Raw genomic sequence first — 26,838 nt, 5'->3', positions numbered from 1 at the left:
GGATCTTCAGAAAAATAGAATTAAAAATAATACAAAGATCTTTACAGAAACCAAATTCCAAATAGCAATTCTAATGGTGGTAAAGGACTATACGAAGTAATGAATCTTCTTTACATTTTTTCTCCTCGTGTGAATGCAAAGATAGAGATCAAGGTTCTGTTGCTTTAACAGCTGCTGGAAGAAATATGTACAACACGTAGATTTGAGTTAATGAATATTCCAGTTCTTTTAGAGACCATACAAGCTATGAAATGAAAGAGTATTAGTTACTTTAAATAGCAAAAAAGAAACTAGTAATCTAACCAAAAAAGGCCCAAATGAAAGGATTAAAGACAGTTTTTAAAAAAATTAACCAAAATATAAATTAAAATATACCTGTTTATCCTTTGTGGTTGTAAAGGAATAATGGGGATCACGGTATTGCACAGAGACTTGCAAAGAGGGCAAAGATATTCTCCACTCTCCAAGTCGAAAAGGTCAACATGAATGCGCTGCTGAGAGGTCAGCTGTACAGCTTCAAAATACCTGCAAAATTCCAAGACATAGGTCCATTCAGAACTATACAAGTATCTTTGCTCTAACACAAGAGAAAAAAATCTGGAATTTTTGCCTCAATAAACATCTTTAGAATCTACATGCAAAAACACACGAGCTACAATTATAGAAGAAATAGGATGTCCATTCTTTTGGGGGCAAACTAGAAGATGCATCAGGGCAGAAACAAATTTAAAATAATCATAATCATAACTTGTCTCCTGCCTCAACAGCATGGAGATACAATGTAGACGCTACTTCCCTCAGTTTCCAATGGCCAACTGAAGTAGTAAGTTAGGCTATTATAGGAAAATTATGTATTTTAATCCAATGCCCAAAGGGTAAACCTTATACAAAAGATTTCCCAGGAATTATATTTCTGAATTTTTATCTCTTCCAGAGGTACAACTAGAATTTCTTTTCCTATTCTATCTCAAAGATACTTTTCACTCTATGTTTTGAGGGAAATGAGATTTTTATAAAGATTACTACTTCTTTTACACAAATACTGATCAAAAGCAATTAATTAGTTTGTGGAGAGCAAGGACAAAGGAACAGTGAAAACGTTAAGTTGATAACTTCACACACCAATGTCTAAGGGTGATAATATAATGAGTATCAAGCAAACAAAATTACTAACTAAAACTGCATCAATTATTCAAATAAGAAGGAAGAAAAGAAGACATGGGAAGACATGCCTTTTTGCAGCCTTTAGTGAACTTCAATATTCCTAGTTTCTTTCAAGAACATGTCAGAAGATCAACTTACTTCTGCCAGCACACTGCATGCATTACATGACCACAGCTTCCTGTGTATGTTCCATATGCCAAGTCTGGATCCATGAAAAGTGGGTCTATGGTTTCTGGTACAGGAAGATAAAAATAAAGGGTTATATATTCATCTCTCCTAGTGTCACAAAAAGGAGGGGGTGGGGAGAAGTTATCAGGTCTAAAATTCTAATCATAAACTTTCTTCAGAATGTCCAAGAAGAGTGTCACAATATCATGATAGAGGAATATATATTCTTAATACTAAATAAAAAGAGGAAAACAAAGCTAGACGTCCAGGTATGATTCTAAAATTAGTATGGATTAATGACAACTTTTACCCTTGATATACATTTTTATTTTGAACATTAGGTTTAAGTTGCATTACCTTGGTTGTTGAAGTGATTTTCTATGACTAAAGCACAACTAATTTTTATAATTTTAAGAGGAATTTGGGCAATTTTAAGGAGTATTTAGGGGAACTATACTCTACTAGATAAAAGCACAGACTATCGGGTTCAAAATCTGGTTCCATCACTCATAACTCATGGCCTTTGGCAAGTTATTTAACTCCTCTGTGCCTCAGTTCCTTCATGTGTAAAAGAGTCAATATTGGTACCTAACTCATGGGGCTGTTGTGAGGGTTAAGTGAGTAAACACACATAAAGCACTTAATCAGTGCCTGGCACATGGTAAGTATTCAATAAACGTTAGACATTTTTATTATTATTATTATTACAAGGGTATTTTAAAAAGAAAGCAGCTAACTCCTGATGTGATCTAAGGAATAGAATACATTGCCTAATTAATATTCCTGCCAAGAAAATGTTTAACATGAACCTAATCATGAGGCAACAATCAGACAAATCTACAATGTAAGACATTGTCTAAGACAAGTGGCCTGCATTCTTCAAAAAAGTTGTATCATGTAAAAAAGGCAAGTGATTATTCTAGATTAAAATAGACTCAAGAGACATAACAAAAGTAATGCATGAAACATGTCAGTATCCTAAATGAAAAAAAAAAAGTCTAGTTAAAAAAAGACATTTTGAAGGCAGTTGGGAAAATTCAAATATGGATTTTATATTAAGTGGTATTCCTGAATTATTATTAATTTTCTTAAATGTTATAACGGTATGGTAGATATATAACAGATTGTCCTTAGTTTCAGAAAATGCATGTAGAAATGTTCAGGGATGAAATGTCATGCCTACATCTTACTTTCAAATGGTTCAGCAAAGAGAAATGGAGATAGATAGGCAGACAGACAGGCAAACAGACAGAGAGAATGAATAATGCAGCCAAATGCTAACAAAAATTAAAATTAAAAAAAACAAAAGAGCCAACATGGTATGTAAAAACCTCGAGTCCATCTTATGTACGGGTAAGTAGTGATCTGACCAAATAAGGTTGAATACAATCTCACACCTAAACTTCTTTCAGATAGTATTTTTTCTAATTACGTAAGTATAAAAAGAAATGTTCAAAAGAATATTTATTAAACAATACATACCCCCTGAGAGTTCTATGGGTTTTCCCCTGTGCTGGGTTAAGGCGGTGGATTTCTGGACACAGGCCGATAATACCATGGCAAAATTTTCTATTTTCACCTCTTGTTCTTCTTGGCAGAGGATGCATGTCAGCACCTCCTTTTCAGTAACAGACGGACCCCGTTTAGGACCCAAAGCAATTCTAGAGTAGTCACTGACTGCTGGGGTGCTACCAAGAGAAACGACCAGAAATGAGGACACATGTTTTGGTCACTTGCCTTTGTAGTTTGGTAGATTTTAAGTAACTGTAGGGCAAGAACTTCAAGAACAAAAATGATATTTAGCAATATTAGCTTAAAATCTTTCCCCCCGATTTTTCTGGCTTTTATCAGTTAATTTGCTTATTAGAAAATACATTTTGTGTTGCTAAGTACCATAAAAACAGATGACAAAGTAGAATGTATATTATAATTATACTTAATTTACTGTACCAAGAAGCTGGGTTATCTGTTTTTTTCTGATCATAAAAGAAATACACACTTATTAAGAAATTTCGGAAAATCTAGGGAAGTATAAAGAAAATAAAAAGCATTATATACTCTCACAACCTAGAGCTAACTACCTGTTTATTTCCTTCCAGTCTGCTTTATATTTACAACTTTTTTTTACATAATTAAAATCACATTACACATACAGATTTGCATCCTACTTTATTCACTTATATCTTAGATGTTCTCTCAAGTCATTAAAATTTCTTTCGAAACATTATTTTTAAGTGGCTGTACAGTACTCTTACTATATGTGCCATAATAGTTTGATCCATTCCCTCTTGTTAGGCATTTAAGTTTCTATTCTATCTTGGAAGCTATTAAAACAAAAAACTTGCAGCTTAATGATTTAGCAATTCTTAAGATCTACTCCATGTGTGCAATAATAATAATAGCAGATATTTAGAAAGCACTAATTGTGATGTGAGGCACTGTTTCAAATACTTTACATTATGTTAACTAATTTAATCCTTCCAACAATCCTATGAGGTAGGTACTCAGTAGTAACAGTTTACCTCCATTTTTCAGATGAAGAAACTGAGGCCTAGAGACAGTAAGAGACTTATCTAATGACTCATCATTAGGAAGTAGCAGAGCCAGGATTTAACCCAGGTGATCTGCTTCACAGGTCACACTCTGAACTACTTCCTGCCTCTCTGTCTATGCAAGTAGCTTCCTGTAATGTTGCACATTATTCAACAAATGGGAAATAAATGTTTATCACCAATGTAAATGAAGTTACATAATACAGAATACTATGCAGATTTTAAAAGGTGGGTCTCAGTTCAGTGTGGTACCACCTCCCAGGAGGCATCCAGCAATCTGTGGTAGGGTTTACTTTTTGGTTATCATCAAGACTAGGGGGCACTACTAGAATTTAGGGCATATGGGGCTAGAAATGCTAAATGTCCTGCAATTCATGGGACAGCAAAAAGAACTGCTGTCCAAATGCCAAGACTGAGAAACATTGTGCTTGTTTTATATGCAAGAACATATAAAGATTTCCAAGACACACTAGTGAGTGAAAATGGGAAGCCGAAGAATGATACGTACATAATGCCCTTTATGCAAATAAAACAAAGGGCTGAATGACACTATATAATTTCTATGGTTCAATATATTTGTATGTAATAGCATAGTAAAAATTCTAACAAGATATACATAAAACTTATAACCGGAGCATCTCTGAGGAGGGGCAGAAAGGGATCAACGATTTGGGCCAGTGCTCAAATAAAACTTTAGCTTTATCTATAACATATTATTCTTAAAAGGAAAATGTGTTAATACAATTGTAATTAAAATTTTGTTTTAAAAAATGTAAGAGAATGTATTTGTGACTTTGGGACAAGAAAAGCCTTCTTAAACAAGATACAAAAAGTTAAAACTCTTAAAGACTGATAAATCTGTTTTTATCAACAATGAAAACTTCTCTATGGCTGAACTTCATAATTAATGTTAAAGAAATAGAGACAAAATATGGGAAACATACAATCATGTTTAGTATCCATCATTTTAAGGAACTCCTGTAAATCAGTGAGACAAAAGCAAAGCATCCAAAAGAGATGGGCAAAGGATAGTAACAGGCAATTCCCAGAAGACAAAACATAACAGGCTAGTGAACAACCATATGAAAAGATGCTCAATCTGATACTAACTAGTCATCAGGGAAATTCAGACTGGCACAAATTTGTAATTTTCATTATATCAAACCTTCTCAGGTACTGATAATATTAAGTATTGGTGAGAATGAAGGAAGGAGGCACTCTCATACACTGTTTGGAGCAGAAATTGGTAAAACTCCTTTGGAGGACAATATGGCAGGATCTTCTAAAATTTTAAATAATTATGACCCAGCCCTTTCACTTATTAGATTTCATCCTTGAGAAGTACTTGTACAACTCACAAAGAAGTACACAAAAAAGTGTTCTGACATAGTTTGTAATAAGGGAAAATTGGAAAATAACGGAAAATCAACTCAAATGTCCAAAATCTGATAAATATTGTATATCCACACTATGGAATACTATACAAGTCATAAAGAATGATGTAGGATCTACACTATAGATCCATACATACTGACATGAAAAGATTTATGTCACTGAGTGAAAATGCAAGCTGCAGAACAAAAGGTATGGTAAAATAAAAATAAACCACAAAAAAACACAAAACAAGCCTCGTTATTTCTTTATGTATACACATTTATAAATGCATAGAAAAAGGTCTAGAATACTACCTATTTACAACAATGGTTATCTGTGGAGAAAGATCAGGAATGTACAGGATGGTCAAAGGGAACTGACTGCATTATCTGAATTGTTTTCAACGAGAACTTATTTGTAATTTTATATATGCAATCAATCAGGCAGTAAAAATAAATAATGAAAGCATTAAGCCCATTAATTAACTCTGAGAAGATTTTTGCTTACATCCTTTTGTTTGGATTAGTAGTCTCTTTTTCATTACTTTCTAAATAGTATGTTGTTAATATGTAACATCTAGACGGTTGGGACTTCTGCTTATTGTTTAAAGTTTTGTATTAATTTCTAGTTTTATTACTAGAGTCAGCCAAGGATAGTTTACCTTCATATCTTTTTTTAATCTTTAAAATAAATAGTCTTTATTCTTTGTGGTCCTTGTTAGCATACTTAGCTTCAGAATTACAGACATATTATGTAGAGTATGATGTTTCTACTGTTATTGCAAAAGCACAATTTCCTAAAAGTATCCACAACACACATTGTTTTAAACAGCAGTGAAAGCTTGTTTTTAAAAATAAGCATAGGAGGTATTTTCAATATTTTAAATTGGAATGCTTCTCAAAGTACCGTTATTTTGCCTCCTTCCTTTTCTCATTGTAGCTATAGAATAGCCCACAAAGTGTGGCTCTCAGAAGGTTAACTGATTTCCCCAAGAGCACATCATGGTCATGACTGAGAAACCCAGGTTTACTGATTCCCATTCAAATGTGCTATCCATGACTATAACTACAGGCACTGTCTTCTTTCTCTTTAAGAAAAAAAGAAAAACTAATTAATATAAACTACCTTTTTCAGGTGAAGGATTTTTTCCAATCTGTAATAACTGCAATCATTTTTATCAGAAATCATAAAAAATGATGTGGACTAAAACGGATGAACTGATATGTAAATGTGTATCTGAAAAAGCCATACATACAAGATAACAGGAGTTGAGCTCTATTTCTGCTGTTTCCATCTTCATATCTTTTTTGTGCATAAAGGTTCCTGACAAACCTTACTGCACACTTGAAACCTGAACTGTTTATCAACATAAAATACATTCACTAAGTTACCTCAGAGCCTTCACTGTACCCTTCTTAGCTTAAAAATAGTCTAATTTCTCTTAATATAAAATATATTTTGGAAAAACATTATTTAAAGTGAATATGTAATTTTTCCCCCCAAAACCTGAGTTGCTAATTTTTGGTTTTGCTTTGTTTTACCTCTCTTCCTCCATAATGGAGTCCTCTTTCCCAGACATTTCTGATGTACTGTCATACATGAGTTTGTGAGTTTCAATGAAGTTTTTCTGTAAAGCAGACATCTGAGCCATGATTTTCTGGCGATGTAGCCTAGCGGCTTCAGCTTTTCTTTTTCGTTCTGCTTTTTCTTTATCATGAGTAATCTGGGTATGAAGAAACCACAAAGATTAGGTAAGATCCACCGTTAAAATTTACATATATGACCATTCCGTCAGGGAAAATTTCTTAGAGTAAGAATCTGATAGAACTTGATTACCCTTAAACCTAGATTCAGTCTAATGTCTCAAAATTAGCATACAGGCTCCATCACATTGTACAATGAATTGCTCCTTTGCTTATTTAACGTAAAAGGCCAAGTATTTGAAATATCTAACAAACTGCCTCTAATATTCAATGTGGGTACATTAAGAAATAAAATTAAATGAAACAAAACTTTTAAATCACTTGTTAATCATTGACATTTAATCAACGTAAGCAAACCTGATGATCTCTAACAGTTACTCCTAGATGCACTGCTAAGACTGAGAACTTTAATAATATTACTGAGATGTACTGGTGCCTTTGTATTGTTTATTCTAACTTAAGTCCACTGTTTTTCTTTTAGGAAAGATAGTTAACCACAAGTAATAATATTCTAATAATTTTAAGATTAGAATCATCAAAGCCTGATTTGTTATATTATGGAAATTCATAACCCAAATATTACTGTTTGTCACTGAATATAAGATGTATCATTATCTTATGTCCACTAAGAAAAGAATGTTGCTGATTAAGTTATAAGAAACCATTGATTGTGAGGAATATCCCAATTTCAGATATTAAAATATTTTAAAAATTAATACAACATGGTATTTTCCAATAGAGCTCTGCTATACACCAACTTCCTTTGCTTTTGTAAAATACATGTATTATACTGGATGACTATGTCTCAGGTACCACTAATCCCTACAGTATAGAAACACAGTGAACAAAAGAAGATGCACATCTCATATATTTTACAACCAAGAGGTTCCTTCCAACAAAGAAGCAGCTCCCTTACGGCAGTAAATTTCAAAGCCAGAAATAAGCGTCACCATTATTATAAGGTTATTACCTCATCATTCTTAACAGATTCTGATCCTGATGTAGTTGCTACAATTAAACACGATTTTTCTCTTAATCGCTTCACTGTGTCAAACATCTGAGAAAAACAGGTGAAATGTTAAAAGATTTGGTTACACTGATCAGGAAAAGAAAAATTCACTAATCTGATTTTATCATGATGTATCCAAACATCTTTGACTTAAACTGTAGATAAATAAATATATATAAAGTGACTCCTGACTGTGACAAACAGCTCCCCTCGTCAATCAGCAATCCAGCTAAGGAGGTGGTTGGGTAGCAAAATCAGCTGATTCAGTCTGCAGCTGTGAGCATATAAGCTCTACTTTTGCCAGGGGGGAAAAATTAATTTAAGAGAACACTTTTAATGCAAAGATATATAAAGACAAAGATACAAAACAGAAAGTGAAATCCCCTCTTCCTGATGCCAGTCTTTTCCCCAAAATCAATTAAAGATTAGTATTTTTCCAAGAATAAAAATTATCACAAGATATATTTCTTTATATTTACACATATTGTCATAAAAAGCCATCTGACTATATACACTGTTTCCTACTTTCCTTTTTCACTTAATCATTTATCTTTAAAGATGTTCCCACAATAGCTTAAATAGATCTATCTCATTCTTTTTAACAAATATCAAGGTTTCAGCAATAGGATGGCAGATCCATAAAACTTATTGATACAGTGAAGGAGCCTCAGTCTCGTGGGAAAATGTCCTACAAGGAACTTAAAACACAACTTTATATTCAGCATTTGGGTAAAATACCTAAGGTTTTTAGGAGCAAATACTTGTGCTTTTTGTATATTCTGACAGTGAACTTTGATTCTCTAACAAAAAATGAATTTTTAAGAATAGACCTCCAATTTGTAACACCACGTCTGTAGGATATAAATGCTGGACTAAATGACGGTTCAATTTACCTTCTTAATAACGGTAGAATAGTTATCTACTTCCTTTGTTTCTGTTTTGGTTTTATATTTTAAAATGATTATATTGGTGAATTTAACACAAATACTAAATATTCATGAAATCTAGTTCAAGAGAAGTCTGAATAATAACATTATTATCTTATAGTTACATATCCAATTATATCAAGCTTGTTTAAGGAGTGTCCCTGATTAAGTAGTTAAAAGCGCTGACTTCTTGAAGTATAAATCAGGACAAAGAGCCCCAATTTGTCTGAATGTGGAAAATAACCACCCTATATCCTAATTATCAAAACAATATTTAGCTGATAACATCAGAATATTTTAATAAACACAGTGAGTGAGGAAGCTCCATAACCATAGCTTCATGTTTCTATATGGGGGGTTTTCTATTAAAGTAACATTCCTGGTCTCTCTTCCTACCCTATTCACTCCTCCCCAAAGGGACTGCCATCCAATAGTTCATATTCCAAACCCAGGAATCATCTTTGACTCCTTGATTTTCCTCGTCCCTTCCATCAAATCTATCAACAAGTTCTATAGATTTTACCATCAAATTATACTGGAATGAGTCCAGCTTCTTGTCAACTGCATCCTAGCACACATCATGCTCATTTCTTACCAAGATTACTGCAATAGTCTCCTAATAGTTTCCCTGCTTCTACTCTCATCCCCTATCATCCATTTACCCAAGAGCAGCCAGAGTGATCCTGTAAAAATACAGACCAGATTATGTCACTTAAAATCCTTCAGTGGTTTCCCACTGTCCTCAAAATTAAAATCTACCACTTTACACCTGACCTGTAAAGTCCCCTGTAAGGTCCTCTATAATCTGGCCCCTGGCTGCCTCTGACCTTGTTGCCTACCTTCCTCTCCCTCCCACATTGGGTTCCAGTCACACTAGCCTTCTTTCTGGCCACCTCAGAGCTTTTGCACTGCTATTCCTCTTTCTGGAGTACTCTTCTAGATTTTTATAAGACTGGCTCCATGTCGTTCAGTTCCAATGTCACCCCCCGAGAGAGGCTTTTCTAATTACCCATCTAAAGTTTTACCCCCTACTCTTCTACTCAATTATCCTGATATTTTCTTATTGTCTGTACCACAACTAAAGTGTATGCTCCATGATAGCAAGCTTATCTGTCTTGTTCAGAGTCTAGAAATGAGCACGGCACACAGGAGGCATGTAATACATGTGCATTCAATACATGTTGAATGAATAACAACACAAATGAATCCACCTTAATTTATTTAAGAGAAACCCTCCACCAAAACATAGGAAAATAGAATTACTAACAAGAAAAAATATGAATGACCATGAAAATCAGTAGTAAATGACATTATGACCAGAGGCAAACAGAGGATTCTTAAATATTTAAACCAAGATATGATCATTTTTCAGGTTTACCTGGAGTATCCATGTTATCATGTCCTTCTGCCCTTCTAACTGAGGAATTCCTTTGAGCTTTTCCAAAAGCATTTGTATATTTTGAGCATTCATGGCTGAACTTCCCAATCCTTTTGTAAAATACAAAAATTACATATCATAAATATATATCTTCAAAATTATGTAAAAATTATAATTTATAGTTAATGTTATTCACATTGATAACCAAAGTTTGCAATTAATACCTTAACTTCATTAATTTTTCAATGGAAGAAACTGCAATTACATGAAGTACTAAGTACTAAATTAAATAACCTGAAAAAGAATTACTTTAAGTCTCTCCTATATATTTCCCGTTGGGGCTAAGTGAGAGCCATCCTTAACAATCTGTCTGTCGCCATTCCTCCACTTACCTCACTGTCTAGCAAAAGTACTTAATGAAAACCAAAGCTCCCAAACATATGGAAGCAGGAGCTATTATATCCATAAACTGAATAGGTTTATGATGTCTTCAGGGATCTAAAAAATACAGTATGTAAATAGAAAATGAGATGCTTTTCTGTTGTTGGTCTTAAAATCAATGTCCCTGGAATGTGCTTTGAAAAAACTATCTTAATCAGGTAGCATTTAATAAAAATCTAATCTAAACCTATTCTGCTTTTCCATGTTGAAAAGAGTACAAAACGAACACATCATTCACTCAGACTCCTGCAACCATTTTAAACTCAGGAACGTGAATATCTTCCGTAGACAGGTAATGTGAACGTTATGGTTTATGCAGCAGCAAATACTTGGTAATACTGAGACAAGGAATGAAAGTAAGAAATCATCAATGTATGCAGCCAGTCCAAAAAGGGGCATGGGATTACACAATGAAAGGATTGTAGTTGGGGATTAAAAAATATATTTGTATTGTTGAAAATATTAGTTAAAAACTAAAGATGGTAGAAAAAGACAATTTCGGTTTTTTCTGTTTTAAGGATTGAAATATTAAAACTCTGTAAGAGTTAAACTTTCAATTATAAGTTGGTAATTAGCTGAAAGTGTGTTGAAAAATTATATTAAAACATACTTGAAGCCTTATGGTAAAAGTCAAATGTCACTTCTTCTTCGGGAGCTTTTTGAAGCTGCTGCTTTTCTTCTAGTAAGCCCAATGCCAGAATATGAAATGCCTGAAGGAGGAAAATATGAGATCTTTAAAACGTTACTTCTTTAGGTAAATATATTTTAAATGGAGGTATAAAAGTAAGCAAACGGACACATAAAAAATGGGCAAAGGTTATGAATAAGCAGTTCATAGAGAAATGATAAATACACATATTAAAAATGTTCAACTTCATTTAAAACTAAAGAAATGTGAGTTAAAACAAGACCATCCTATTTTTCACCTCTTAGAGTGGCAACAATTTTAGAGTTTAGTAAAATAACACAGCTGTTATACAAATACCTGAAAACAACCTACATGTCTATTACTAAGAGACTGGTTAAATGCATTATAGATATCCAGATGGAATATGCAGCTGTCACGGCTTACATGTGCTAACGTGGAATGATTTCCAGAAGATACAAACCTTTGCCAGTGCTTATCTCCTAGGTAGGGCACTGGGAGGCAGGGAGAGAAATTTTAACTTTTGATTTCAAATATATCTCTAAGGTTTGAAATTTTTTACTGCATGTGTTTACCACTGTTATAACAATTATTGAGATAAACATACAGTATGACAGCATTTAGAGCCTCCAGCCCAAGAACAGCCAAAGAAAAAAAGAATTTAGTTAGGCAAGTGCTAAATAAATATCCAGTTACAGCTACCAAAGGTAGCATTATTAAGTAATTTACCCATACAGTATCAAGAAAAAACAGCTGCTTCCACTCAATAAGCTAATTCTCATAACAACTCTATGAAATAATTACACACAGATCCTTTTCACCAATGGGGAAATTATTCTTTGCTCCTAAATAGGAAGCGAGGTAACTCAAGATTCAAACCTAGACCTGTCTGTTTTCAAATCTTTATCATTCTGTCTCCTTATAATACAAGTGAAATAGAAAATATAGAAAATTATGCTGTAATAATGATATGCCAATTTATAATTAGCAGAAGGACTTTTAAAAAAAATGTATAAATGATGCCCAAGAGTAAGTATGCCAAAAACATGAGAATATGTCACTAAGAAAATCTGTGCCATATCTAAGCCATTTTTTTTAGTCTTTTTTTGTTGAGATATAACTGACATGCAACATTATATTAGTTTCAGGTATACAACTTACTGATTCAATATTTGTATACATTGTGAAATGATCACCACAATTAGTCTAATTAACATCCGCCACTATACACTTATAGGATTTTTTTTCTTGTGATGAGAACTTTTAAGATCTACTCTCTAAGCAACTTTCAAATATGCAATACAGTATTATCAACTATAGTCCCCATGCTGTACATTACACATCTAAGCTATTTTTAATGACCCGTAGGTCACAGGTGCTCTAGTTGTGGTTCTGACTGAAGTTAGAAAGTTAGACCAGGGATCTTCTCCAGGCCTCTAAGAACTCTAGGACTTGAAGTTGAGAAAGTATTTCAGATATACATACCATCTGGAGCATACCCTCAGTCCACAAGTTAGAATCTATGTCTACTGCCCGCTCAAATATGGTCCTAAGAATGTACATCATGATATCACAATTGAGAAGGTTAACCACTTTGCTGAAAGCAGGGCAGAATTCAGGAGGCGGTGGTGGTGGTAACGCTACAGTGGGTGGGAGATGGATGGCAGAAGAGACAAACAAGTACATTTTTATTTGGGTTGTCCTATATGCTAAACATGCAAAACACCACATGATTTTTGTTACTGAACTTTAAAGCACTGAAAACATCAACGTCAAGGGAAATATAAGTCACTATGTCAGTCATCCAGAATAAACTCCATTTACCATAAGCTTAAATTTTATCACTACTGATATGGGCCATATCTTAATATATGAACAGGAACCAGAGTTCTTTGTGCTTCCACTAGTTGCCCACTCTCAAAAAAATGACAAAAAAACCAAAAAAAAACTGTATAAAAAAAACCTGTATGCTTTGCTGATACAAACCCAAAGAAAATAGTCAAAATGAGGCAATTCAGAATCTCAGTTTTTACCTTCATCTTTGTTTTCTTGTTTTCTCCTTTTCTTCTGCATATGTTCAGCCTATTAAAAAAAAGAAAAAGTTTATCTTTAAATATATTGCTTGGCAAGCATGAAACCAATGGAATACTTTGAAGCAGGCAGGGAAGATTCACCAACCTACCAAAATACTTCATATACTGAAGGAGGTATTCAAAATGCAACCTTGTGGGGGGGGGGGGGGAAGCAACCTTGTCCCAGAAATAAAATGGCTGTTCTAGGAAAGGTCACTGCAAAATAGATGGGTAACAGTCCTCGTCAAGAATTTAGTTCCTATTCTTTCAGTTAACAATATTTACCTAGCGCCTCTTATGTACAGGGGATTGTACTATGGGCTAGAAATTACCAATTTTATAAGCACAAAACCAGATATCACTTTAAAAAATCAAGCACCACCCTTGCTAGAACAAATCGATATTATGTGCCCACTGATGTGATATATCACTTATGTAGTATTTTTGTCCCAAAATGTTTAACTTGAATCTGATCATGAGAATATAATCAGACATATGCGGAATATAGGATGTTCTAAAAGACAACTAGCCTGTACTCTATAGAACTGTCAACATTATAAATGACAAAAAAGGCAAAAAGATTATCCTAAATTAAAGGAGACTAGAGAAACAAGACACCTAACGTAGTTCACGATCCTTGATTGAATCCTTCTCCCCCTAAAACAGCTATTAAGGCTGTTTTTAGTATAATCTGGAAATTTTAAATATTCCCTGTATACCAGATTACATTATTGATTCCATTTTAATTTCTTGGGTGAGAAAATGGCCTCTATTAATGAGAACCAGCATGAAATTATAGAAAAACCAGGAATTTTTCTGTGGAGTTAGAAAGCATGACGGCTTTTAGGTTTATTTACTGAAGAGGATAACTTTTCCTACCTTGCTATGCTGTGTTTTGGAGTAATGATAAAAGTACATATTGAAGTCTTTCAGTGATTCGTCTTTCAGTTCATAAACTCCATGACCTGATACACCTGGTTTCCTAAACAGACAGAAAATACAGAGATGAACTGCAGTGTTCCTGAAATACAGAATACAGAAAAAACAGGAAACTAAAAAAAAATCTAAAAGTCAAAATCTAGAGGAAGAAAACATAGTCATATCTCATTCAGCTTTCTTAAACTGAAATGACAAGTTTCATTCCAATAGTAAAACTAAAAACCTACATTGTGAGCTCCAAGTCCTGATAACACCTAAGTTGTGTTTAACAATTATGAAATTCAAACAAATCTGAGGAAGTTTATTTTATGCTATATAGATCTGATCCTACGCCCTACTTAAATCCCTAAGGCTGCTTCTTTAGCCTCTGAAACCTATAGGCTGCCTGCCCAATTAAAGCACACTACCTTGTCTAAGGTCAAATCTAAAATGGTAGTGAGACATCACGGCCTTAGCCAACTGTAGATGAAGGTACAGTGTTGAATGCTCTGTATAGCACTGTAAGGAAAAAAACTATCAAGGCTAAAAAGAGTAAACCATATTTGTTCTGCACATTAGTTTTTGGTTTCAACTGAATTCTTAAGTGAACTATTTCACTGAGCATTATTAGAGGATAAAAAAACCTACAACCTATTTTTAAAGTTACTTGAATCTAGTAATTTATCTATAAATGCAATACTATAATAAGTAGAAATTCACTACCAATATCAATTTTTTAAATTTCAAGAATTAATCTACTTAAAATCTTATTTTCATTTTATATTATCTCAAAGAATGAAAGGATTCTAAAATACTATTTTAAGCCTGCTAGAGAAAAGTCTAAAATTAGCACATAAAATAAAAATTTATAGGATAAATAAAGTCATCGCTTAGAATTGATGGAAAAGAGACTATCAGAAAGGTTTCTCTGTTTACTCACCAAGTTACCTAATATCACAGATATTTCTCATTCACCTGTCCAAAACACTCATTTCTTCAACAAACATGTACTAGGTGCCTACTGTGTGGCCCTCATTCTCACTCCTTCTAATCTGTACTCCATTCTTGTTCCTAGGAGTTCAGGCAAGAGCTTCAGAGCTTCTACAAAGTATCCTGAGTACAAGAACAAAGATCAGTCTACCTCTCAGAATAAGGGTAAACATTAAATACTTACTTAAATGTGGCCACTTTGTTTATGACATTCTCTAAGCCAGTTTCATTATTTTCCTGTTGAAACAATATTTTTGTGATTTTTACCTTCATGTAATAACTTTCTTCTCTTACTGTAAACTGATAAATTTTCATTTTCATACATTTCAACATTTCATGTTGAAATGAAAATACATTTTCAACAGCATTCCTGAAATACTTTGTAAACAACAAAAAAAGATCAATTTCCAATATAAAAAAATAGGTCTAAAACCAATTAGCTTTGTTTTGAGGGACCCATTTCTTAACAGAGATAAGACCTATATATAAAATTCTTTAGGAAGAAATTTTATCTAAGTTTGCCCTCATATGTGTTACACACGCATACACACAAACACACAATACCAATAGTTCAAAGAAAAAGAGCTTTTCTTTACGCAGTATGTTCATCATCCACATCATTTAAGCACATATTCATGCTGTACTAATCCCTAAAGCCAAGGTAACAAGATAAATGGGATCTACAGCAAAATACATAGGTAGATGTCCAAATGTATTCTGGCTTCTGCAATTTTAATCGTTTTTTTTCTGACTGGCCTGAACTTTTCCTTGAACAAAGAATATTATTTTTTTTAATGAAATCATTTACAATCAGGATAAGGACCTAGTCAAGATACTAAAGTAAGCTCATAGATTCCTATAGTCTTATAAAAATTAAGAAATTCAGCCTCTTTCAAAAAAAATGTACTTAGGGTAAGCAGTGAAAAGTTTTATATGCCCTAAAAGCATTTTGTTTTGCAAAGTATAGTAGGCAATATCATTAGTGGTATGTGAAATTATTTTAGGTGGCACAGAGTTATACATTTTAAAAATTTTGAATAGTTAATTCACTTATTTTAGTATGTATTAGGAAAAAATAATCTAGGATGTCAAACCTACTATTTCACTGATATCATTGCTTAGAAAGATGCTAAATAAAAATATAAGTTGACTTAAAAATGTATTAACAACTATAAAATTGGTAGATGGATATGCAAAAGTTATGAAGGTGATATGTCAAGTGGTTACATTTTGAGAATCAGTTAACAATGAAATTTTAAAAAGATACAAATAATTTGGGGGGGAAATGACCAATAGTCAAAGCTTATCTCTATTCTACTTCTCTGGAAAGCCTTGATAGTACAGATAAGTATAATTCTTTTTTTTTTTCCTTTTTCTCTCCAAAGCCCCTCGGTATATAGTTGTATATTCTAGTTGTGAGTGCCTCTGGTTGTGCTGTGTGGGGCACAGCCTGCCTCAGCATGGCCTGATGAGCAGTGCCATATCCATGCCCAGGATCGGAATCAGTGAAACCCTGGGCCGCCAGAGCTGAGCGCGTGAACTTAACCTACTTGCCTATGGGGCCAGCCCCTCTAATTCTCTTTTAAGAATCATTGTTCTAATTCATAATTAAATCTCAGGGGAAAAAATAGGAGACTGATAATCTTTAGGACCACTACTTCAATATCAGTATATACAAAAACATAAATAGCACCTGTGGAGGCCCTGAGATGGCACCATGCAGATCTCCAATTAGAGGGAACAGAGATACTAATATAGGCTCACTCTGGGAGACATGGGAAGGCATCAAACCTTGATTAGACTACCCAGCAGTCCAGGATGCTTCTATCTAACCTTCCTTCCCTCTTTCCTTCACCTGGAGTCAGATTGTATCACAGTGTGATGGCTCTCCCAGTCTTTCCCAGCTCTCTCACCATTTTCTCTCATAGCCATTGCTCCTAACACAATCTTAAATGTTTTTGTCTTGACATCTGCTTCTCAAAAGACTCACACTAACACACCACCTAAATAGTCTCAGAATTTCAAGGAGTCTCCTTTTCCTCTGGAGAAATCTTATTTTAAAGTAAACAAAAAGTCAAGGAGTTTCTTGTTCTAAAATACTTTCTAAATAGTCAGAATGTTTCTAAAATATTTCCTAGTGCTCAAAAGCCCAGAAGTTTATACCATTAAAAAATGAATGGTGATAGTTTTATATCTGCAAAATCTGCTAAACAAATTTTCCTAAAACTAAGCAGCTTCCAGTTAAAGAAAAAGAAAACAACTATCCCATCTTGAGGTGAATGGAGTAAAAAACAAAATTGGACTTACATTCTCTGGTAAATTTTTGGCAATGGCACTGTGAGGCATGGGTTCAATACAAAGCAAGTGAACAATTTCTCTCATTGTGACCTCTTCTTTGGTCACATTTCCCACTCCAGGTACATAACGCTCTCCTAATAGAAACAATGAAAAGAAAAACAATTAATTGTTTTCTCTTTAAATCTCTTCTCACCACGAGCACTTAATACACAGAAGATTGCATTAAATTATGTCTATGAGGGAGAGACGAAAAATTATTTGGACATGTTCCTAATCTGAAAAAGAAAAGTCTATCTGCTGAAAGACAGAGGAAGAAAAATGAAGAGATCTGAAGAACACAGGCCGCCTCTTAACTTACTTATTATACACACACAAACACACGTATACATACACATACACATTATCAACAAGGCCCCTCAATTAAATTAGCATGTGTTTCTAATCCAGAAAAAAGGGCAGAATTGAATGAGCAGTGGCCACCACTGAATGATAGCTTTTCTTTCAAGATCTTCTACAGTTTTGTCTTACTTGTTGTTTAAGAAACAACAAAGTGAAAACTGAAAAACACTTAAAAATGTCTTAGGGGTTAAACGACAAAACAATAATATGTATCAGGAATGACTAGTGTTGCTAAAATGTCCACATGATCATGTTTCCATTTTTCATCTTAATAAACTGCCAAATGGAGAAAGAAAATAGCTAAATTAACTATGGGGACTTCACTGGTGTCAGCAGCATCTAATTCCCATTGCCTCAAGAAGGTTTACAATATCTGGCCTTATGTCACTATTGATTGTTAATATTACAACATGTGTACAAAGTCCTACAATTCTAAAAGAGGGTTATTACAAAGACAGGAATCCTTTTGCGTAAGAGATTTGATGAATTCTACAAATTAGCCAAAGAATGACTTTTTGGTAAGTGAATTCATTTCGAACAGACTCATTCCTCCTCACATTTGTAAAGTATTTGGGAATTTTCAATTTTTTCCCCCACCAACAACAGTATTCCCTAGAAGTTTAGAGATCATGTAGATTCCCTTCACATTTTACAAATATAAATTTGAGACCCAAAGAATGTAAATGGCATGCTCTTGATGGTTGACAGCAAGACCAAAACTACATCTTCCGATTCCTAATCTGAATCTTCTACTTCTTAATGTTTTTTCTATTATAAAATAAGAGGTTTTATATATATATATATATTTTAAATGTTGACTCTTGAAAGTAATGAACATATACTCAAGAATATAGCAAGTACTAACTAAAAATCAAATTACATAGAAGGAAAAAACCCAATAAATTCAGGTAAATGCAGTAACACTAAAATAACAGTAGCAATAAAAAAATAGTAACAATACAAAACAGCAAAAATATAGTATGGTATTAGAAATTCTTCATAGAGTATTCCAAGAACAAACACAAAAATTCTCGTTTTTATAATTTAATAAAGTATATCATCAACTTAAAAATCTTTTACACATTCTCAATTTGTCCATTTTTTTCATCAGTTTCCTATGGAATATTCTGGACAGGAAGAGTCAGTGCCCAGAAGATTTGCATCTCACTTAGCAGTGAACGCCTACCACACTTCCTGCTATGACAAGCTGCTAGTCCAGCAATTAGCCCTCTGACAAACAACAAATAAAATGAACCCACGTTTTCAGATTTAGCTAATGGCTAGAATCCTCACTAGGAACTTTTAATACAAAGCAGTGTCTGTTGCAGTTAAGTAAGAAATAAGAACCAGAAGAGAATTCAAGAATTTTTACTTAGTTGGTAAAATCAACAGAGACTATAATATAAAATATACAAAAGAAAAACTATGGCCAATATTCGCACAAAGTGATTTAACAGAATGACATAATGAAAACATATTCTACTTAGACCTGACTTTGACGTTTCATATATATATATATACACGTAAAATCTTTAGCACTTAGCATATAGGTATTTTTCATCTACATTTCTAAGTAGGATAATTATATTCCAGACCTCTACAAACAAGTCCAAATAATTACAAATCAGGTATTGAAGAGCAAAGATGTAACAGCTGTGCTCATTTAAATGTAGGTTTCTAAACATATCGATCACATTAGCCACATTAATCTTTAATATTCTACGTTGTATGTGGGAGAAGAGTAAAATGATAAATTACAGTTTTTATTAACGTTCTTTCTAAAAAGTAACCCATGTTCTATTTCAAAACATGTTTTAATCTTACCCACAATATAGATGAGAACTTGAAGCATTTCTTCTATTAATGTATTATATTGTTTAATCAAATCCTATAGAACAGAAAAGAATAAATTAGTTACATAACAATCAAAAACCTCCATAAAACAAACATTTCTGGATCAGACTCATGGTCCATCCAGTTCAGTATTTTCTTTCAGATCAAAGCAACAGAGAATAATGAGGTGAGTAAATTCCCTTTCTGACATTAAAGTCAACAAGGTTCACAATACCTGACATATAACAAGAACTCAATAAGAACTGTCAAATATTATTGCTTTCATTATCATTATTCCCCATATAGCCTTAAGTCAACAAACTAACTCTAATACTTAACTTTCCCCCTACTTGTGGCTTCCTTCTTACCTAGGTTGCTGAGAGAGTGGCTTCAAATAGATACCAAACGGTATAGTGAGAGTACCCTTCTCTAAAACACCTCTTATTTAGCACTATAGTAAATTAGATATTCATTTTCACTGAGAATAAAACATGACTGAAAATTAGCTTTGTATTTTGTATTCTCTTCTTTGGTCCTTTGCAAGTGACTTCTAATTTGAAAGAATAATATAATGTGATTCGTAAATTCAAAGTAGTCAAGGGCTACTTTATAAGCTGGTATCAAATACTAAAACAATGAAGATGTGACGAAACTCCATGAGACAAATTATAAACTGTGAAAAACGTAACAAATACAGTAAATGAAGAATTAATATCTTCACTAAACAAGGAACTCTTACAAAAACAGAAAAAGAGTGAAGAGCAGGAACAGATAACTCAGTACAAAAAGAAAAATAGGCCAATAATCATGAAAACATGGTTAACAACACTAATAACTAAAGAACTACAAACGAAAATGAAACACCATCTTTCACCTATCAGATCAACAAAGATTTAAAATACCAGTGCCATTAAAGTTGTACATACTGCTTGAGAGAGCTTAAATTGGAGTAACTTCTCTGAGAGCAGTTTGACAATACATATTATGAGTCTTAACAAAGAACACATGGTTTTCTCCAGAAAATCCACTTCTAAAAATTTATCTTAACAAAGTAACTAGGCAAGCGTTTAAATCTTGAGGTAGAGAGATGTTTATAAGACCAAAAAAACTAGAAAAACCTCTTCAGCAATGGGTGACTAAGTATAATGCATTCATATAGTGTAATACTATACAGCCACTAAAAATTATGATGTAAAAAAACAGACACTGTAGTTGTATATTTATTTAGTGACAAGAGAAAACCTACCACAATATTTCATTAAGCACAAGAAGCAAATTACAAAACAGCACATACAAAATGACCCAATTTTTACTTTAAAAACAAACAAGACACCAAAACTTTTAAAGTGATCATATCTAGAAGGCAGTGTTTCATATGACTTTTCTGCTTTTTTGTTAATCTATATATCCTAATTTTTATAGAGTGAAAAGAGTATATGTGTCTACATGTAGATATATATGCATGTAATATGTATATGTGTGATTTTTGGAGATACACATAAAGATACAAAAATCTTAAATATAATTAAAATTGTTAATAATATTTCCTTTGGAATTAATTCACATAGCAGTTTCTGTGGCTTACCTGGTCTTTTGTGGAAATAGTCTTATTAAAAGCATCAGCAAGTTCATACCTCTGAAGTATCAGTAACAAGAACTTGTTGGGATCCATTAAAGATGCACCAATCTGTGAAAGAAATACAGATTCACAGTTCTTATGTATTAAATGGAGAAACATCTGTCTCTAGTAGGACTGTCAGAAAAATTATAATGTCAGTCTGCAGAAGATAATGTAGTAGTCCTTTCCATTTCTTATGATACCATATTCAGTTTTAACAGTGAGAAAAATTTAAGTAACTAGAGTTAAAAATAATTACAATTGACATCTCTTATTATAAAGAATCTAAGAAGAAAGGTTAAGACATAAATATCATAAGTAATTTAAATAGGTACCTGAAGCATGATGATATCTTTATCATACATTTCTTCTCTGCACTTAACGTCTTGGTAATAAAACACCTATAAAATAAAAGATAGAAAAGAAGCTAAATGAATTGTTTTATTTCAAACAGAATTCTCAATAAAAACTATTCTTGAAACGTTCTATAGACTAGAAACCTCAAGAACTTCTTAGTGCCAAAAAAAAAGTTAGAAATCTATGACTCATTTTAAGGGATTTATGAGGATACAGTGAGGAAATATGGTATGAAAATATTTCAGAGTTAAAAATGCTCTATATTAGCTATTACTGTCAACATGTGTAACAAAACAATTTATTTCCCCTAAGTTTAAAATACCCACTTTGATAAAAGCAACCTAACTTCTACAATCAATTACAACACCGTTTTTCTCACAAATGGTATTTTCACAAGTTCTGTTTCCCCACCTTTTAGGAAAAGTACTTCTCCTTATTTGCTCTAAAACAGAAGGAAAACTTGTAAGGTAGTCTTCAACTAAGACAAGTGGTGGGAATACAGGTTCCCAAGTAAGGTAACCTTCAGAAAAGACCTATATTAATGGCAGGTTTCTGGTGGTACTGCTGGCTTTCACCTACTCTATCCACGCAATACGATAAGTGGAAAAATGTTGATATGGTCACTAGAACTTTCGTTTCTGAGTTTACGCAAGAGAACAGAAAGCAAATACTCAGCAAAAGCCAGGGACACAGGCAAAATTTATATAAAAGAAAAAAAATCAGAAAATGACCACATTCACAAATGTGAATAATAGGCTTTGCCATACCTGGCTAATGAGAGAGAGCCCATTTCTTCGCCACATCTCGGCAACAACCTGGGCAACCAATACCAGACAACGCAAAGGATATTCCACTAGTATCTCTACTTGAAAGTCCTCCTGAAACAGAAGTGAGTCCATTTCATTATTTCGCACAGAGCTTGGATGTGTCTCGAAGTTAAGGCACTATATGTTCCTCAGTTTCTCGTCTGTAAAACGGAATGGCTTGAACTAGATACTAGATGACTCCAAGTCCCTGTGATTCAGGTTTCAATGTACTATATATAGATGTAAAATTCCTAAATGAGAATTATTCAAGTGGGTTTCAAAGTATTATTTTTCTTCCCACTCCTCAAACAAGAAATGTTTAGAAATATGATATAAGCAAATCAGTACTCAATAGAGTCACTTACAAAAGGCACAAACTCATGCAGTCTTGAAACAGCGCCAAGCCTGCTTAAACGTACATGAAGACCTAAAGGTTAAAAAAAGGAGAAAAATGAGAAATCAATAAACTCAGTTGTTTCCTAGTTAACTAATCAAGTTTGGAAACTTGTGAGATTTATATATTTATTGAGTTTAGAAATGACATCTTAGAATACAAACTTTTGATTTCTAATTTTGAAACAATATTACCAACATATTTAAGAGTCTATATTGTGTAAAAGGTAATATGCTGCCTCTCAAGATATGTTTATTCTGGCTCTTAACCAAGCATCAAAAGAAATGAAGACTAATCTAAGCATTTTTTATAAAAATAGAAGCAACATAAAATCACGTCAATTACATCATATATAAAAATTAACTAAAAATGAATCAAAGACCTAAACATAGGAGCTAAAACTATAAAATTCTTAGAAGAAGACACAGGAAAAAGGCTTCATGACACTGGATTTGCCAATAATTTCTTGGATACGACACCAAAAGGACTGGCAACCAAAGGAAAAATAAATCAGACTTCATCAAAATTAAAAACTTTTGTGCATCAAAAGACACTAGAAAGAGAGTGAAAAGGCAACCCACAGAATGGGATAAAATATTTGCAAATCATGTATCTGATAAGCAATTAATATCCAGAATATATAAAGAACCCCAACAACTCAACAACAACCAAAAAATCTGATTAAAAATTAGACAAGGACTTGAATAGACATCTCTCCAAAGAAAATATACACATGGCCAATAAAAACAGGAAAAGATGCTTAATAGTGCTAATCATTAGGGAAATGCAAATCAAAACCACAATGAGATACCACTTCACATCCATTAGGATGGCTACTAAAAAAAAGAAAACAAAATGGAATACCATTCAGGCACAAAAAAGACAAAACTGTCCCATCCACAACAACATGGATGGACCTTGAGGGTGTTATGCGAAATAAGCTAGACAGAGAAAGACAAACACTTCATGATTTCACTCATCTGTGGAAGATAAACAAAAACACAGATAAAGAGAACTGTTTAGTGGCTACTGGGGGAAAGGGGTTGGGGGTTGGGCACAAGGGGTGAAAGGACGCATTTATACAGTGACTGACAAATAATAATGTACAACTGAAATTTCACGATGTTATAAACTGTTATGACTTCAAGAAAAAAAAAGAAAGCCATGTATGGCTCTGTGGAAAAGGATAAACAATTCAAATATTGGGTCTCTTTGACCCAGTACTACTGTGAAATGAAAAAAAAAAGAAGTGTCAGCAAGGATGTGGAGCAATTGGAATCCTTGTGCACTGCTGGTGGGAACATAAAATGGTGCAGCTGCTATGAACAAGAGTCTAGTGGTTCCTCAAAAAATTAAAAAGTAGGGGGGCTGGCCCCGTGGCCGAGTGGTTAGGTTCGCGCGCTCCGCTGCAGGCGGCCCAGTGTTTCGTTGGTTCGAATCCTGGGCGCGGACGTGGCACTGCTCATCGGACCACGCTGAGGCGGCGTCCCGCATGCCACAGCTAGAAGAACCCACAGCGGGGAGTACGCAGCTATGTACCGGGGGGCTTTGGGGAGAAAAAGCAAAAAATAAAATCTTTAAAAAAAAAAAAAAATTAAAAAGTAGGATTTACCTTTTGTTCTAGCAATTCCACTTACAGGTATATACCCCAAAGCATTGAAAACAAGGACTCAAACAGCTATTTGTACACTCACATTCATAGCAACAGTATTCAACATAGCCAAAAGGTGGAAGCAAACCAAGTATCCATTGGTGGCTGAATGGATTAACAAAATGTGGTATATACATACTATGGAATATTATTTAGCCTTAAAAAGGAAGGAATTTCTGACACAAGCTACAACATGGATAAATTTTGAGGACATTATGCTAAATGAAATAAGCCAATTATAAAAGAGTATGTATATGATTTCACTTATATGAGGTACGCAGAGTAGCCAAGTCATCATATATGGAGACAGAAAGTAGAATGGTGGTTGCCAGGGGCTGCAGGGAGGTGGAAATGAGGAGTTATGTTGCATAGGTACAGAATTTCAGTTTGGGAAGATGAAAAAAATTCCGGAGATGGATGGTGATGGTTGTACAACAATGTGAATTACTTAATGCCACTGAACTATCAATTAAGAATGGTAAAATTTGCCATTTTATGTTATGTATATTTTACCACAATTAAAAATATAAATATATATACTTCCATAAGTTGTTTAAAAAAAAAAAACTGACAGGGCCAATGTACACGGAAATGCAAACCAAAGGATGATTAAAGAAAATCTATTTCTTTCTTTCTTTTAGTGGTGAAAGGAACAGTGACTCAGACAAACCACTGGTGCAATCAGGCCGAGAAGAGGGTTAAAAATCAGCAACAAGATTTTACTATATTTAAATTTCAGTGGGAAATGAGTTAAGTGTATACTATAAGGATCCATTAGTTGAACCAGATAATAAAAGGCACAAGCATCCTTAGATAGACATTCTGGCAACAGCTCTTTGAAGGACAGTGACAGTTCTTAACTGCAGTATCTGATCTGAGTATGTCTGTACAGTCAAGCATTGCATAATGATGTTTCAGTCAATGACGGACAGCACATACAATGGTGGTCCCATAAGATTAGTATCATATAGCCTAGGTGTGTAGTAGGCTATACCAACTAGGTTTGTGTAAGTATACTCTATGATGTTCGTACAATGGTGAAAGTGCCTAATGTTCCATTTCTCAGAACATATCCCAATCGTTCAGTGACACATAACTACATAGAACAAAAATAGAAATGATTCTATTACTCTGAATATCTAGAAAACAAAGCTAATAGAAACACGCAAAAGACAAACACACACTTACCAGCAAGAGTCCTAGAGAGTGGCAGATGTATGCTTACAAGATCTTCAGATACTCTGTAGGACTTTGTTTCCAAAGTATGACCACACAATTGTACTACTGTCTTGCTACTAGACATGAAACTTGTACTGCACCTCATCACAGCTTTGTGACAGTCTTTATAAGCCACTAGTAAGAGTTCTTCCTAAAAGGAAAATGAAAATGCAAATAAATTGACAAATTATCTACTTTATCACATCATTCAATAAATATTTACTAACTTTTCTAAATTAAACTAAATATGTACAAAATTGTTCTATGTATTACTAGGGCTACCTCCACAGGATCCGCAAGTCAGTTGGAAATATAGGACAGATACACACACACTTACAACTAAAGTAAAAAATTCTAAGTACCATGTAAATGGTACGAACTAATCACGTTAAGTGGGCAAAAAAAAAGAATCACAAACAATTGGGAAGACATATTTGTGAAAGTAACTTTAGAGTGAAGTGTAAAACAATATGCAGAATTTAAGTATGGGGAAAAGAGGAGACAGTGGCACTATAAACAGAGACACAGAATAAACAAAAAGAGAAAGAAGAGGAAGTACAACTCCTGTTCAGGCAGTGGCGAGGAATAAAAACTAGACAAACCAAAGGGTTTATGGATGGAATTAATGAGCAATGAAACTGGAAATAGGTCTTGGCGTTGACATGTTAATACAGTGATGGTATCTGAAGTATAATAATGTAGTCAACACTGCTTCAAGAATTACTGGGTGTCACTGAAGATAACAGATTGGAGAAGGTAATGTTAGGAGACAAGGAAACCAACAGGAAGATTATTACAAAGTCTAAGTGTAAGGTGATAAGGATCTTGACTAGGGTGGAAGTAATTAGGGCAAAAAAGAATAAACACATAGGCAATAAGTTAGGATTATAAAATACATTTAGGATAAGGAAGACGAATCTGGA

General features: G+C 33.6%; 1 protein-coding gene across 1 annotated transcript in view; it reads right to left on the bottom strand.

Annotated features, from left to right (window-relative positions):
* UBR1 (ubiquitin protein ligase E3 component n-recognin 1) overlaps positions 1-26,838 on the bottom strand; it is a 166,584-nt gene that overhangs the window by 41,556 nt on the left and 98,190 nt on the right. Inside the window, exons 16-33 of the mRNA XM_070502794.1 lie at positions 25,886-26,066; positions 23,018-23,079; positions 22,614-22,724; positions 21,825-21,890; positions 21,457-21,558; positions 19,863-19,926; positions 17,649-17,773; positions 15,526-15,578; positions 14,313-14,415; positions 13,395-13,443; positions 12,847-13,001; positions 11,326-11,425; positions 10,275-10,384; positions 7,932-8,018; positions 6,800-6,981; positions 2,815-3,020; positions 1,303-1,396; positions 376-525 (exon numbers count right to left, since the gene is read on the bottom strand). Coding sequence (XP_070358895.1) covers positions 376-525; positions 1,303-1,396; positions 2,815-3,020; positions 6,800-6,981; positions 7,932-8,018; positions 10,275-10,384; positions 11,326-11,425; positions 12,847-13,001; positions 13,395-13,443; positions 14,313-14,415; positions 15,526-15,578; positions 17,649-17,773; positions 19,863-19,926; positions 21,457-21,558; positions 21,825-21,890; positions 22,614-22,724; positions 23,018-23,079; positions 25,886-26,066 — 2,000 coding nt within the window. The remainder of the gene's footprint in view (positions 1-375; positions 526-1,302; positions 1,397-2,814; positions 3,021-6,799; positions 6,982-7,931; positions 8,019-10,274; positions 10,385-11,325; positions 11,426-12,846; positions 13,002-13,394; positions 13,444-14,312; positions 14,416-15,525; positions 15,579-17,648; positions 17,774-19,862; positions 19,927-21,456; positions 21,559-21,824; positions 21,891-22,613; positions 22,725-23,017; positions 23,080-25,885; positions 26,067-26,838) is intronic.

The sequence above is a fragment of the Equus asinus genome, chromosome 2, assembly GCF_041296235.1.
Source record: "Equus asinus isolate D_3611 breed Donkey chromosome 2, EquAss-T2T_v2, whole genome shotgun sequence".
NCBI lineage: Eukaryota > Metazoa > Chordata > Mammalia > Perissodactyla > Equidae > Equus > Equus asinus.
This window is presented reverse-complemented; position numbering and strand designations above follow the sequence as displayed.